Below are 15001 nucleotides of genomic sequence, written 5' to 3'. Positions count from 1 at the left end.
TGATAACGAAGCTAAATCCGCAAGTAATACAGCTTGAACCACACTGGAGAGATAGAAGTAATACAGAAGGGTAAAAGGGAAAAGAAAGCTCTAAGAAACTTGCAGTATGGTAAAATTGACCCATTGCTGGACAGTTTGGGGCTGAAGCCATGGAAAGGCTGTTCAACTGAAGCTACATCCCAGCCTGCTAGGACAAAGCATCAAACACTGAGAAGTAACGCTTCGGGAGCTCTACAGCAAGTTATAATCTGTCACCAGTGTAAAACCAATGTCATCTAGTCTATCCTCGAGAAGATCTGTAACAACAGTAGTTAGAATGCTTTCAGGGCCCACCTTAGCTAGCTTCCTCTCCACTGCCAACAGATCCGAAATAAACAGCATCCCTTAAGATGTTTAGTATAAGGTTTAAATGAGGGTCCCATTAAAGGATGAGGGACGGCATGGGAATAGCTCACTCAGCAGTTGTCTTTTTTCGTAACACAATCCTCTCTCAGGAACTGGGACAGGACATTATACTAAACATCTGGGACTAAACATCTGGATACTAAACTGCAGGACATTTCCTAGTGATAAATTCTTGGTTTGCTAAGTAGGCTTACAGGGAAAAAAATCTAGTACGTCAAAAATGTAACATAGCCCTAAGCTGGTAACAACTTCTCTATGGCATTGGTCAGTAACAAAAGTTGTGCTCTCATGCTTAGTGATTACACAAATAAGGCAGGCAACTGTGTGCCTTACTCCTCATAGGGCCTTTGGAGTTGAGATGGTTTTGAGAACCACCATACAGAATAGGGGAATGACAGGCACAGACACAGGCTTATCCTGTTTGTAAGAAGGTCCGTAACTGAATTTGAAAAAGATACACCACTGTCTTCACAGTACAGGTAAGATCTTATACCACCTTTATCAAACTGATTATTGCTCTGGAGAGCAACAGGTGCAATAGAAGTAATGGAAAACTCAGGAAAACCTGGAACTTCCAGGTACATTTTGGAACCAAACACTAAGCGTATGTGAGAAGGGATATTAAAGCAAAATCACATGAAGTTGTGAGAGACTGGCTTGGTTTGCTTTTATGCCCCATCAAAAATAAAATCATGGAAGGTAAACAAATGGGGGGGAGGCAGGGGGAGGAAGCAAGACTTGTTAGTAACATGGAAAGCGACTACTAAGAAAATTATATCCGTCTATTACATACAAAGGGTCTTAGAGGCTTTTGTTTGGTTTTGGTACTGTGCTTACACGAGCAGTTGATTTGCTGACACTGCAGGGTACGGACTGCTACAATTCTAGTCTTTTGAGCAGTTACCCATTGAATCTCTGTACCAATGCACTCCAAAAGTGCATTCCAGCAGATTAAGTTGTATAAAGCTATATTCTACAAAGTTGCACGCACTTCTATGGAATATTTTATACTTAAAGGTTCAATTAGCACCATCAGTTAAAAAAAAAAAACAAACAAAAACCCATGTTTTTGTTGCTTTGAGATGCGATTAGCACCATCAGTTAAAAAAAAAAACAAAAAACAAAAAACCATGTTTTTGTTGCTTTGAGATGCATTGTTTCAGAGTAGCTGCTAATGGGATCAAAGGAAATCCTCATCCTTAATCTGCGTCACGTATTCATGAATAAGAGAATATGCTGATTCCCTTTTGTTACCAAGACACCAATGTTGCTGTGGTAACCACACTTACATGAAACAAACTCTACTCACCTGCACAATGATGCCCTTGCTCTTGTATTCTGCATGGAGGCCTCGGGAGAAGTAATCCACAAAAGCCTAGAGAGAAAAGAAGGGAAAGATGGAATATGCTATGCATTAAAATGGAAACTATAGTTTGCGTGTTTTTGTAAGCATATTTGAATTACTATTTATAGTTCCTGTTTTCAAAGTGAAAAACCTTAGGTTTTCAAAGGAACTTTGCATATTAGAACAATACCATCTGAATAGAAACCCTATGCTTACAAAGTGTTTTTACAGAAGTGAGGCTCAATCTGAACAAATAAAACCCTTTTTAATTTAGAAAGAAAAGAAACTAGATTTATTACATAGAGCTTAGTTTAAAAAGGAAAATAAGACTTTATATGTTCACATTATTCACTGCTTATGTCATCTCATGTCATCCCAGACTCTTTTTTTTTTTTTTTTTGAGTGATTTAAGTATGTTTCTCTTGTGCATGGTTTTTAAAACATAGTGTTTAAATACTTTATCTTCTCTCTTTACACTTTTAAGAAATGCTATGCCGTCGTGATACTTCTTCCTACAGATTCCTCCACAGATTCTCTTCCAAACTTTTAGAAGTTTTAGGAATTAAGGCTAAAAGTTTAAGAAAAGTTTAAAGAAAGAAGTGAAAGAGCTTAAGAGGTGGATGCTATTACCTGCTTTCAAGATGCCCTCCATAACCATGCCAAGAAAGTATTGTCCTAATAACCCAAAGCAACTCAGCGATTCAAACCAGCATAGATTCCCCCTCACGGAGGTTCTTCTAAACCACCTTTCCACTTTTCCCTCCTGCAGTCCAGTGAGACAAAAATATCGGGTTCTGCTATGGTTTCTTTTTTTAGTGAAACAATACAGCCAAGTAGGATGAACAGAGTACCTTCAACTGAAGGAACTAAGCTATGTTATCCATGCTTGAAGCTAAAATAAATACTAAATAAATTAATCCAAGTATTTAAGAAGCAGTTGCTTCAGACCAGTTTCAAAACAAACAGCAAAGCTTTAGTATTGCACCTGCTTTACAGTCTTCCTTTGCTGACCACATCACCGCTGGATTTACAGAACTCCTAACTGAAACCAGTGCTGAAAGCTTGCAGTGCCCAGTGGTTTTCCAGTAACGTCATCCTACCAAACTCAGCCTATACAAGAAGCAAAAGAAACACTCCCACACTGCTGGGCTATTTCTATAGACACTTTACTGAGCATACATAAAATCTGAAAGAAAATTTGATTTTGCTGTGCAGCAGATAGGTCCTTTTATTCTTCATCTTCAAGTTGCATGTACAAACTAGAAGGAGGCTCATTAAACCCAAAAAGCTTATTTTCTGTCCAACTGTTCTTTCCATCTCCCTTTCCTCCAAGTATAAGTTCTTAATGAAATCCAGTGTCTGTGAAAATCAGGCCTAGCAGCAATGATTCAAGTGAGCTAGTTGTGCTATTATTGCAACAATAAGGCACTTGTATAGACAGGCAAATAGTTCAGTGCAGTCCCTGAACACAGTTGCCAGATGTATGTGTGATAACTTCACAGAGCATATAAATAATCTATTAAAAATAAATAAAAAAAACCTATATTGTGCTAATCAAAGGGCTTTGATCATTCAAATTTCTAGCTATTTCTACATGACAGAGTCCTGAAATCAGTTACTGCTCCAAATACGGAGAGACAGTATAAAAAGACTGTCATCTCTACGGGTTGCAAAGAGCTTGCAATAAAGAGAACATTCATTTTACATGAGAAGAAAAAGCAACTTCCAGTATCCAAATAAACTTTGGAGTTTTTCTTCTTGAAGAACTTATTCCAAGACAAGGTGGGTTTTCTACCTCCAGATCCTCAAACCCACCAGCAGCCTCTAACTTAAAACAGTCTTAAAAATGTCCTCTAATTAAGCATCCCCTGAATAAACAGATAAACATTGCATTAAGAAAATTTCTTCTCCTTGGATATCCAGTAATGAACCCAAACACTAAAGACGTGGCAGGGAAAAATTGTATTTCACTTCTCATTAGTATTAATGCAGGCAGACAGGTAAGCCTGTCAAAAATAGGACTATGATTCCTTTAAAAGTATCTCATTTCTTGTAAAATAGGGAACTTTCCACAGGAAGGTTAAAGAGTTGGATTGCGTCTGTGCCCGATAATTAGCCAAAGCCATTAACTTAGACCTGAAGGATACTATGCTTTAAACCCCCTCTATATTGATGAAGAAAAAAACCCTAGAAATTGCAGATACAGTCTTTCTATAGCTACATTAGGGGAGTCACTTTCATGCTTACTAATCTTGCTGTGGTAGAAGATGAGCAGTGCTGAGAATAGGCAGATTACTTAACCTGTAATTGAGTTTCTTAGGGGGAAGGGAGAAAATATTTGAGATTCTCATTGAAAAAAGACTAACGAAAGCAGTGTAAGGCATATTATCACTAAAATCAGAAGCTCAATTCATTTCATAAAGCTGAAGGCACTGCCACAACGAAAGTGACCTTTTGTATTAAAACAAAGAACTGTGCTCTCAGGAAAGAGCTATTTCAAGAGCAAATTTTATCAGCTAAAACTAATTCAGGTTTTCACAATTTCTAAACTTAAATATCCCCTCCTTTAGTATGAATAAAATAGCGTGTATCAATTCCTTTCTGGAAATACGAAGACGTTACCAAGAATCTACAGGAAACATAGGTCTGTTCTGCCATGAATGACACTACTGAAGGTTTCTTTGTCCTGTCAAGGTTCTGTTTAGACTCTGAAATCCTTGAAGTATTTAAGGTAATTACCAGGTGCACCTGAAAAAGCTGTAGTGCCATACTACTTTAATACCAGTGTAAATGTCTCTTGCATTTAAATTTTATCATGTATACTTCAGTTCCATACTGTGTATCCATATTCTGCCTTTACGGCATTAACTGGAGACCTTTTAGGTGGACATTTTAGAAGCCCCTGTAAGTATCTTCAGAAAAAAAAAATAAAGAATAGCAGCAGAAAGACAGAACTGTCCCAGGGACACAAAGAGGAACCAGAGCAGATAAATTTAACATGAAATGTAGATCTAGAGTAGTAAACCAGCCTATTGTGGAAGAAGACAGGAAATGTCAGTAAAAAGTGTTTGGCTAAGTGGGGAGCTTCTTTATAAACTCAAAATAAGCATGAGACAGAAACAAGAAGTAACAAAACCTAAACATAAAATGTTATTGGGTACTTTTCCTAGCTTGGACTATAAAGTCCAAGCTAGGAAAAGACTAGCAAGGGACATTAAGGGTAGCAGTAAAGGATCCTACAGGTACGCTAGTTTTAAGAGGCATTTCAGAGAAATGGGGTTCTGTTGATGGATAAGGGAGACAGCCTAGAGATAAAGGACAGAAAAAGGTTAAGGTATTCAACGCTTCTCTTGCCTTCGCACAGCCAAAGCCTGCTCATGTACCTCTGCATGCACCAACTTTGTTTAACAGAAAAGACAGGCAGAGGCAGCAACAATTCAGGGACTACTCAGAGAAGTTCAATATATTCAAATATGTGGAGCCACCATGGATACACTCACAAGAGCTGAAAGAACCAGTCCATGTGAATACGAGTCTGCTGCCTACAATATCTGAAAAATTATGGAAAGTGGGGGATATCTTTGACAACTGGGAGAGGGCTAACGTATTCCTCCTCGAAAAGGCAAGAATGATCCCATCAGCTTTAACTCAGTTTGTGGAAAGATCATGGAGCCCTCCTCTTGGGTATCATTTCCAAGCACAAAAAGGACAAGAAGATACATCAGAAACAGTCCCAGATTTGCTAACAGCAAATCACGTTTGTCCAACTAAATTGCTTTCTCCAACGGAGTGGACTAGCTTTGTAGATGAGGGGAACAGATTTTTAATATATGAAAACTCTATGTATGTGTTTGTGTATATATAGATACATTTTCACTTCAGTGAAGCTTTTGACACCATCTTCTGCAGCATTCTCATTTGGAAGTTGAGCAGATATGTGCTGAAAGGACAAATTGCTGGGCAGACTGAAAATTGGCTGGACCACCAGGCTCAAAGGGCCATGATCAATAGCTTGACATCTGGCTGATAACAAGCAGAGAACCCTACAGATCAATACAGACACCCTTATTCTTCTGTATCTCCTATCAAGTGACCTAGATGATGACACAGAGCACACCCTCAGCACATTTGCAGATGACAACATTAGACAGAGTGGCTGACACAACAGAGCTTCAGTCCAGAGAGACCCTGATAAACTTGATTATTGTTAAACATCATGAGATTTCCTGACTGGCACAGAGTGAAGTGCAAAGTTCTGCGCGCAGAGTGGGACAGCATCATGCCTTAGGTTTGGTCAAGTAGCAGTCCTGCTGCAAAGAACCTGGAATTTATGGTGGCTTCCAGAGAGAAGATAAGCCAATAATCCAGTCACTGCAAGAACATGAAATGACATACTGGGCTACGTTAGCAGGATGTATGGTCAGCAGATCAGGGGAAGCTGAGTATTTGGTAATGGCGAGGCCCTAGAACTCCATCCTTTCTCTTACCTGAAATGCTTAACTTAAGGTAACTAATAAAAAAGGAGGACAAATGTTTGCTTCCAGCAAGCACCACAAGAGTCCTACTTCAATAAGTATATATACATATATATTGAAGATACACATCTTCAGTAAGATTAGGGAAAAAAGTTTCAAAGTTAAATAAGAAAGTGTGTTAGTCAATGTCCCTTCTCAACCTCACACTAAGCTTGCTTGGTACACTAGCATCCTTTTCCATGTTAAAGTAGAACACATGATGAAATATATAAAGGTAGTTGTTTCCATGCCAGTTAACCCTTACACTCTCTTTTTCTCTCAACCTTCCAGCTTCCACTATTGGAAAAATTCAAGTTAGAAACGTAGTACTTTTAGTTCATGAAAGCACCACTAGATGGACACCAAAACATTCATTCCTGTAATGTTGGCTTATGTTTGACACTTGATTTCAGTGTGGAAAAGAACACTTACCTTGGTTGCAGAGTAAAGAGTCAGCAGTGGAGTTGGATACATCCCAGCAGCTGAGGCGATATTCAGGATTACCCCTTTTGATCTGAAAGGCAGTGAAGACACATTATCATGAAATGAAGGAAACATCTTTCATGTTTCAGAAAATTACTGCAAGCCTAAAGAAAACCTTTAGGACACAACTGAGATTAAGATCTGTTTAAAAAATTAAAAATAAAAAAAAAAAAAACCCAAATCCTAAACTGAAATTTAGCAATATGACTCAATAGAAGTATTCAAGCAGCTGGTATAAATCAGGAACAACTCTAAGGTCAATACAGCAAGAGAATCAAGCTCCATACATATATATACACACACACACTGGGCTAAACTATGCCAAACTGATTGATTGAGCAAAGCTGGCACAAGTCCAAAAGGCAACTTCTAAATGTCAGGCTAAGATTGCTGAAATGGCAATACAAGTTTGTTGTATAGTTTACACTTTGATAATCCCTTTCATCTTCTAAATGTTACTTCATGATGGATCTTCAAGATAGGAAGTATCTGAATCTACTGCTCACTCGAATACAGAAGTGTTTTAATATACTATGGAAGATATTCAGTGGATGACTACAGAAAGTATGAGTTGTTTTACAGCTGTGTCACAGTTAACACTGACAGTATTCCACAATAATATTTAGGTAAGGGTACCAGTCTGAAATTAGCTACCACCTGCTCTGCCAAGCATGTGCAGGTAGGACAAAGTCCAACTCCTGGATTTCCCAACCCGCTGACTGTTTCTGAGCATGTCTATTTCTGTGACTAGTTTTACCTACAAAAACAGACATACTACTTAGTGCTACGTAGAAAGAAGAATTAGTTTTAAAAGCTTCAGGCAAATTAGGGCAAGTATGCTGTTAGAAGGTGCTACCAGACACTCCACCACAGTGAAAGATGCATCTCTGCTTCTTCTTACCCTGTGGTAAATTCAGGCCAATTTTACCTGAAGGTACTACTAAGCATGCCGTACTTTAGTGCAGAGTGCGAACGTTCATGCAGGTAGGCATCACGCAGCTCAACTCCTGCAGATTCGCATACGAGTTTCTCACCATATTTGTTCATCCACATATAACCTATGCTACTGCTGCCACAATGATTTAAGTAGCCATCTTGAAAACAAACACCTGAGTGTAAGTGACCCTTAAAAATTAAAACGATATAACTCTCTGAAAATTGTGACAATAGATTCAAACCAACATGGCTTCTGCCATGATACAAGTGTGAATTAAATCTGTGATTGATTCACATCTAGAAATGAGATGGCTAACGTGACAGAAAAGAATCATTTCGGTCATTTGGGATTTCAAACACCTTTGACAAAGTTCATTGTATTTTTCAAGTTATCTGCAAGGTTTGGTTGGCGAAATAAAGTAGTAATGTGGATCAAAATATGTAGTATGGAGAAAATAAGACCACAAACTAATCATGAATTTTCACGACAGCAAAAGGTTAACAGTGGATGCCAGAAGTTTCTCATAGCAAGACAGGTGGTGCTTGTGATATTTATTCATGAGCTCAAATGGGGATTAGCAGTGAAATGAGTATTCATGCAGTTTTTAAAAGATTACCAGATTGGAGAATACTATAAGGAACTTTTTAAAGAGTGCAGACTGCTATGTGAACAGACTACAGAATGGCAGATGAAAAATCAATATAACAAAACCAACAATGGATACTAAAGAAAATAACATGAATTAATCGCAAACCTTGAAGAACTCTAAATCAACTATCCACTCCCTGGAAAACCTGAACAAAGTCAACAAGGAGTTCTCTTTTGTGCAGCAGTCACCAAAACCAGCCAAAGAACAGGATGGTGGGAATGGCAGGGACAGATCCACCACCACTGAAATCTTGTATTACAATCTATGGAACACTTTTATCCCTCCAAATATAGGACAGAAATATTAAGAACCTGATGATTTAAGAAAGGGGAAAAGGAGGAAAGAAACCCAACCCTGATACATCGATGAGGTGAACAGATTGGCTCAATTTAGCTATTTAAGAGACTATTAAGAGCAGTCATGATAAAAGTATACAGACTAATGAATGACAAAGATCAAGATCTTGATTTATCCTCTCAGAATACAAAAGAAAGATGACATTTATTTAAATGAAAGACTGAATTTGATCCGATAAAGGGAAGTGCTCTTCCCATATTCAGGCTATGGGAGTACTTGCCACAAAACTTAATTGAGGACAAAAGCTTAACAGGATTCATAAAGGGGTGAGCGTTTATATGGACAAACATGAGCCTCACACTTACAAAACAAACTGAACCTTTAGAAGAGCAGTTGGCATTCAGGCTGTAAAGCACAGGTCTCCAGCGTCTGGCTAGACCGCAACTTTCCAGCAGAAGTGACCATCATCTAGGTGCAGTGAATTAATTGTCTGACCCAGTGAAGAAAACCCTCTTGGAAACACAAATTAATAGCAGCCCCTTGCAGAAGCTCCATGTATTGGTCTCTTTGAAGCAGTCAATGCTACTGTGGGTTTTGTGGTTTGTATTTTTTCTTTATAAAGAAAACAGTCCTACCCTTAAAAGCTCATAACTTAAAACCTCTAGATAAAAGGAAACTGAGAAGCGTGCGTGTAGGGGGAACACTTCCAATTACTCCAATTACAATTTTGCTTCTTAGAGGAATCTCAGAAGAAATGGTTTTAGGGAGGGATCTGAAGAACTACGCGAGCATCAGTGCAGCAAAAAGAAATTTTGGCTCCATCCAACTCAACTGTGCACTTCAAAAAAAAAAAAAAGTTGGTCAAGATGAAGAGAGCCGGACCCACACCCTCACACCTCCCCATCATTCTACCTTAAGTGGTCCAGCACCAGGGAGGCTATATTTAGCCATCTCCCTGTTGCTGTGGCAACCAGCGCCTGCTCCAGCTGCACGCCAAGTGGAAAGAGCAAGCTTCCTCTGTAATGTAATTATGCACTTGCTACTTCCCTGGCAATAAATACCATAGTTTGATATTCGTCTAGAAGCAGTCAACTGATTGTTGTTGTTGTTGGGTTTTTTTGTTCCCAAAGATTCCAAGCCTCAATTTTCAGTTCTACGAGTCTCCCACCTTAGACAGTAGCCTGAAAATTTACAGAGGAACTGCTCATTTAAGTGTAATAGGAAGCCACAGATTATAAATTGTCACTTTAAGTGTTCAGAGCACAGGAGAGGAGCCATAGCAGACAATCTAAATGCCAGTCCCAGAAGTAACATTCATCTAATGCTGCTGTGTTTATTATAAATAAAAAGTAAGAGACGCACCAAGATGCAGTCGTGTTTCCTCCTTACAGACCTGGATGCAAAGCATGTAAAGTCTCCTCTATTTCAGTATTTATCTTGTAATATATTGCCATAAAACCAACACTCAAATACGTAAAAGTATGCACTACCGCTGCAAGATGCTATAGTGTCCTACGTCACATCTATCTACTCAACACATTATCCTCCTTGAACAAGTGAGGCACAACAGTGGGATTTCTAGCCTAGTTTTATTCTTAGACCCTGGAGCCCCTTTTCTTAACCTGCAGGCCCACGCAAGAAATTTATGGTTGGCCCAAAGAGCAGCCAAGTACAGCTACCATTCGTTCAGGTTCTTGGATTTGCTGGACAGCCATGTCCTTCTGTGGTTACAGACTCTTAGCGGTGTTAATGGTCTGTGAGCTATGACTATGCAGGAGTTGGCAGCTGCAGACGTTGCTTCTGTGCACTGCAAACCCAACTGACTTCACAAAACCCAACAGAAAGTGGAAGCTGTTTCAAATATCTTTTCTTGGGACAGAAACCAAAGCCTTCATTCAAATGGAGCAGTCAAAGTGGCTCCTCACACACAAGAAAAAAAGAAAAAAGATGTGTACCTTTTTTTTTTTTAACCACTATTAACCTTTTCTTTCCAAGCTTTTTTAACACTTATCTTTGAGATTCCTGAGATAATCATGTAGTTAAGAAAAGTGAGAAGAAACATGACATGGTGTGCTCAAGGGTAGTCAGAACCACAAGTCAGTAGGATCCTGGTTTGCTGCCTTTCATTCAAATCATCTTACCCAGGTTAATACCTAACAGAAAAACATATAGAGGATATCCTGTAAGCAGAGTATATATCCTTCTGCCCTGAGAAGCTGACGAGATCAACTCTGCCAAATGGATAACTACAACATTTCTTTGGACAAAGAAGAAAGTAAGGCAAGAGATTGTTAGAGCTTCAAAGTTCCAAAAATTGTTAACAAAACAACATTAAATCCTTTGAAAGCAGAATGGCTTTGGTCACGTTGGCATCTTCACAGGGCAGTGGTTTTACAAGAGGCAGGTCCCTTTATCTATCAATAATAATGCACGGGCAAGGAGTAACTTTTGACTTACAAACTGTGAGCAGCTAACCACCACTGTACTATAACCCTCATCCTCTACTCTAGCTTTATTGGGAAATATTACACCCTCACCCCAGAGCTCCGTCTTGGGTCTTCTTTTCTAATTCAGGTTTCTTTACACGAAATAAGCTCATTCTTATCTCCTGGTTGTTTAACTAAGAATCTAAGCTCGCCATCACCCTGATGCACTAGACATGGACTCCCATACTGGCCACTAGCTCTGACAGTTTGTGCCCATGAAGCAGCTTTGTTTTAGATGTAGAACATTCACTCTGCATCTGTGCAACATTTGAATCCAGATCTGCAACGAAGACTCCCAGATAGCAGGTTGACACAAGACAAAACAATTTTTTTGTTAATCTTTGTTGGATTTGGAGGTCTGCCCCATATATATGCTCCTCCTACAGTATTCGCTTGGAGGCAATACCCCGGTGACTGCCACGTGTGGTTCTACACAGCTTTCCTCAGTATTGAGAGTGAAGCTCAGACCTGACCTGGGGCAAGCCCCAGCAAGCCCGAGTTAGCACCACAACCGCCTGGGACAGTCAACGTCAGCTAGACAACAGCCTGGAGGGACTACACGAAAACTGTGCACCTTATAGTTTCACCTGGGAGCTAGCTAAGAAGTCAGTACACGTCTTCCACGGCGACAGTGGTGTGCATTAACTCTTCTTTTAAAGAGCTGGTCTCCAATTCTACTTTTCCAAACGATTACAGCCTTTCCTCAATATACCTCCTACTGTATAATGAGAATATATTCTTTGCATCCATTTTACTTACAATGGCTTAGAGAAATAGCCTTAAGAAGGTTATTCCTAGGAACTGTAACCACCCCCTCAGAATAGCAGGTTGTTGAGTTAGTGCTGATGAGTCAGACGGGCTTTTTAATTCTGTTCTAAAAGGAATCACCACAACAGTGGAGAAGGGAGAGGAAAAATAAAAAGGGAATCGAGTGGAAAAGGCTTCCACCGTCTGATGATTCATGCACCATCAGCATGACTCACCCAGCATTACTCTGCCATTAAAACATGGAGACTAGGCTGATTAGTCACAGTAATGAATTTTTCAAGAAAGGATTCTCCCCTATAAATAATGATGACTTTGTCTGGAGAGTGTTAGTGTGACTCACCTTTCCAGCATGCCGGGCAGCACCAATCGTGTCATCTGCAAAAAGAAAACATTCGTGATGGCTGAGAATTCAGACACCAGACAGCCAGAGACCGAGGGAAGCCTCCCTTCCTCCCAGAAGCAGCTGCCACCCCCTCCACCCCAACCAAGGCTCGGGGAAGCAGAGACCATACTTTGCGTAGGCAGTTTATTTTTATTCTACCTGGATAACTTGGCTCTGTCAAGTAGTGTGTGCACTGAATCTGGTGAACCCATCCAGCTAGTAGCATCAGTACAATAAAAGTAAATAAAAGAATGCCTTCACTGCTCCACAGCATCCGTGGCCTCTAAAGAACATTAAAGCACCAGAGTACTACGGTACCAGGTATGATCGTTCTCTCTCCACAAAAAGCATCTGTCTTCCTCAAGACTGACTAAATTTACCACCTATGCCAAAACTTAAGACAATATCCAATGCATTTTAGCTGGGCCTGTGGAACTGCTGATTTCAAGTTAAAAATAAATTGTGGAGCAGCAAGAGCACTGGACAGAACTAGGGAAGATAAGTTCCCTACGTTATGTTACCTACAGAAAACATTTAAGACTCCAAAACATTTTTTGCTGATTATACAGATGTTGTCACACTGAAAAACCTACACCCCCACCCGGAAAGTAGCCTGGGAAACCTCCCCACTGCTCTGGAAGCTCCTGCCTTCATTATCACTCTGAGCAATCCATTTACGACCTGGTTGAAGGATTCTCTAGAGCAGTAATTCTAAAAGAAGCTTCCCAGTTGCAGCCAGAGTAGCTCTGACAAGGGAAACAAATCAAGCAAAAAATTTGACAAATTTTTAATTAGTGTGAAAAAGTTAATTTTCCTACTACTAGTTACTACCATCCTAAAATACAATTTAAATCCAAAACTTCTCCCTTTAAGAAATAATGTTGTCAAAGTTCAGCTTGTGCCAAATACTATCCTCCCCCCAACCAACCCTGTTAATAAATGTCATGTCACTGACACCAAAGACAGATCAGACAAGAAATATAAGTTGTTACCACTTTTAAAATACATCTTCAAAAGGTGTTCCAACAAAGTTATTGCGAACACAGTGAGGAGGGGCCAATAAAATATCCCCTCAAAATGGATCAAAATATAATAGTACTCCCACCAAATTACCTTGACAGCTTAAAATATTAAACATTTCAGCAGTACAGGGGAAAACACACACACACACAAGAAATCAGCACATACAGAAGCACAAAACACCTGTAAGCACTTTTATTACAAAAAAGCAAATTTTATTGTAGCAAGCTGTTCATATTGTATTAGTCCTTACATATGACTGCATCTGGGTTTGGGGGGATTTTGTTTTTATTTTTTTAATTATAAAACATACCTTTTCAAGAATAAAGGAGAAAAATCACAAAAGAAAACAAAATTTCAGTTGATTGCAGTTGACAGACAAAGAAAATGGTAGAGAAGGGCTGTGGTTTGTGTTTTATTGGCATTTCTCACCCAGAATAGATTCTCCCAACAGCCATGCTGCAATGACAGCTTGGATAAGGGACTGTACAGGCTGAAGTTGGCTGTTGACATATTTAACTCTTAACACTGACCCAGAAGTCAAACTAAGTATTCAGAGTTGGTAAACATCACCAAGCCAAACAGATCTGATTCAACTACAAAAACCCTCTAACTTTGACTAAGTAACTAAGACTTAATAGCCTAACTTAATAGTAGACATGAGCTTTTTCATACACTAATGTTTCAGAAGAGATGTGGAAACAATTTTCTATTTTAATGTTAAAGGATAAAGAATGATTTGGGCTGATTTTAAAACTCGTTCAAGACTGGCAGATCTTTTATCTGGTGCAAGCTTTACGATCACTCCGATAGATCCCTTGGCAAAAAGCAGCACACTGTTTCTTGCCTCTAAGAGCAGTGTAATGCTGCATATCATCTCCACAGGTTGACACATGGACATTGACTGCAATTGCCTTCCCTTAGGCAACCCATAAACTGTCTGAAAAACCAGTATAGGATCTCCCATTGTAATGCAGAGGGGACCCCACGTTTGAAACTTTGTCATAAATCCACACAAACGCATTCAGGGTCTAAATCTGAACTGCAACCCACCAAGCAGCTCTAACAGTGTATCATGAACCTGCTGGTTACTATTGATATCCAAACAAGAGCGCAGAGAAGTACGCTACAATAATTGTTTGACTTAAATAAAAAAAACTATGAAGCCATTGACAGCTGAGGTATTACAATAGGTACACCAGTCAGGTAGAAATCAAGAAGTCTTTCACCACCAGCTGTGTTAAATACTCTGTTTCTAAAGTTCAGCTGGAACAGGCAATCAGGTTTTTGCCCCTTCACAGAAAAACACTGATGGCAAAACTGGATTTCATACTCAACATAATTTCCTTTTGTTTCCATTAAAATTAATATTTTGACGGAATTTAAAAAAAATCTGTAAAATCGGGCAAAATTGTTTTTACTATCTGTATTTTTACATCTTGTGTTGTGTGAGAAGAGATATATGAATATTCAGTATCTTTATGTACAGGAAAAATACCAATTTTTTTAAAGAATAAAATAACAGAAGGCAGCTCTGAGTCAGTTTCACCTCACCCAGCCAAGTCCACACTCAGACTGTTCCAGCAGCACAAGAGCACTATTGGAAAAATGCTGGCAGGGCATTCCGCAGCCATATTCAGGTCTGGCAAATTTATACATTGTATGCACACATAAAATATTCCCAGCATTAATTCAAATAAAACAATCTATAGCAG

General features: G+C 39.2%; 1 protein-coding gene across 1 annotated transcript in view; it reads right to left on the bottom strand.

Moving 5' to 3' along the window:
* Positions 1-15001, bottom strand: part of HSD17B12 (hydroxysteroid (17-beta) dehydrogenase 12) — a 57628-nt gene that overhangs the window by 5857 nt on the left and 36770 nt on the right. Inside the window, exons 7-9 of the mRNA XM_009895696.1 lie at positions 12225-12259; positions 6697-6778; positions 1715-1780 (exon numbers count right to left, since the gene is read on the bottom strand). Of these exons, the coding sequence (XP_009893998.1) occupies positions 1715-1780; positions 6697-6778; positions 12225-12259 (183 nt within the window). The remainder of the gene's footprint in view (positions 1-1714; positions 1781-6696; positions 6779-12224; positions 12260-15001) is intronic.

This window comes from Charadrius vociferus, unplaced genomic scaffold (genome assembly GCF_000708025.1).
Source record: "Charadrius vociferus isolate BGI_N301 unplaced genomic scaffold, ASM70802v2 scaffold111, whole genome shotgun sequence".
Taxonomy (NCBI): Eukaryota; Metazoa; Chordata; class Aves; order Charadriiformes; family Charadriidae; genus Charadrius; species Charadrius vociferus.
The sequence above is the reverse complement of the archived record's forward strand: the minus strand, read 5'-3'. Positions and strand labels throughout refer to the sequence as shown.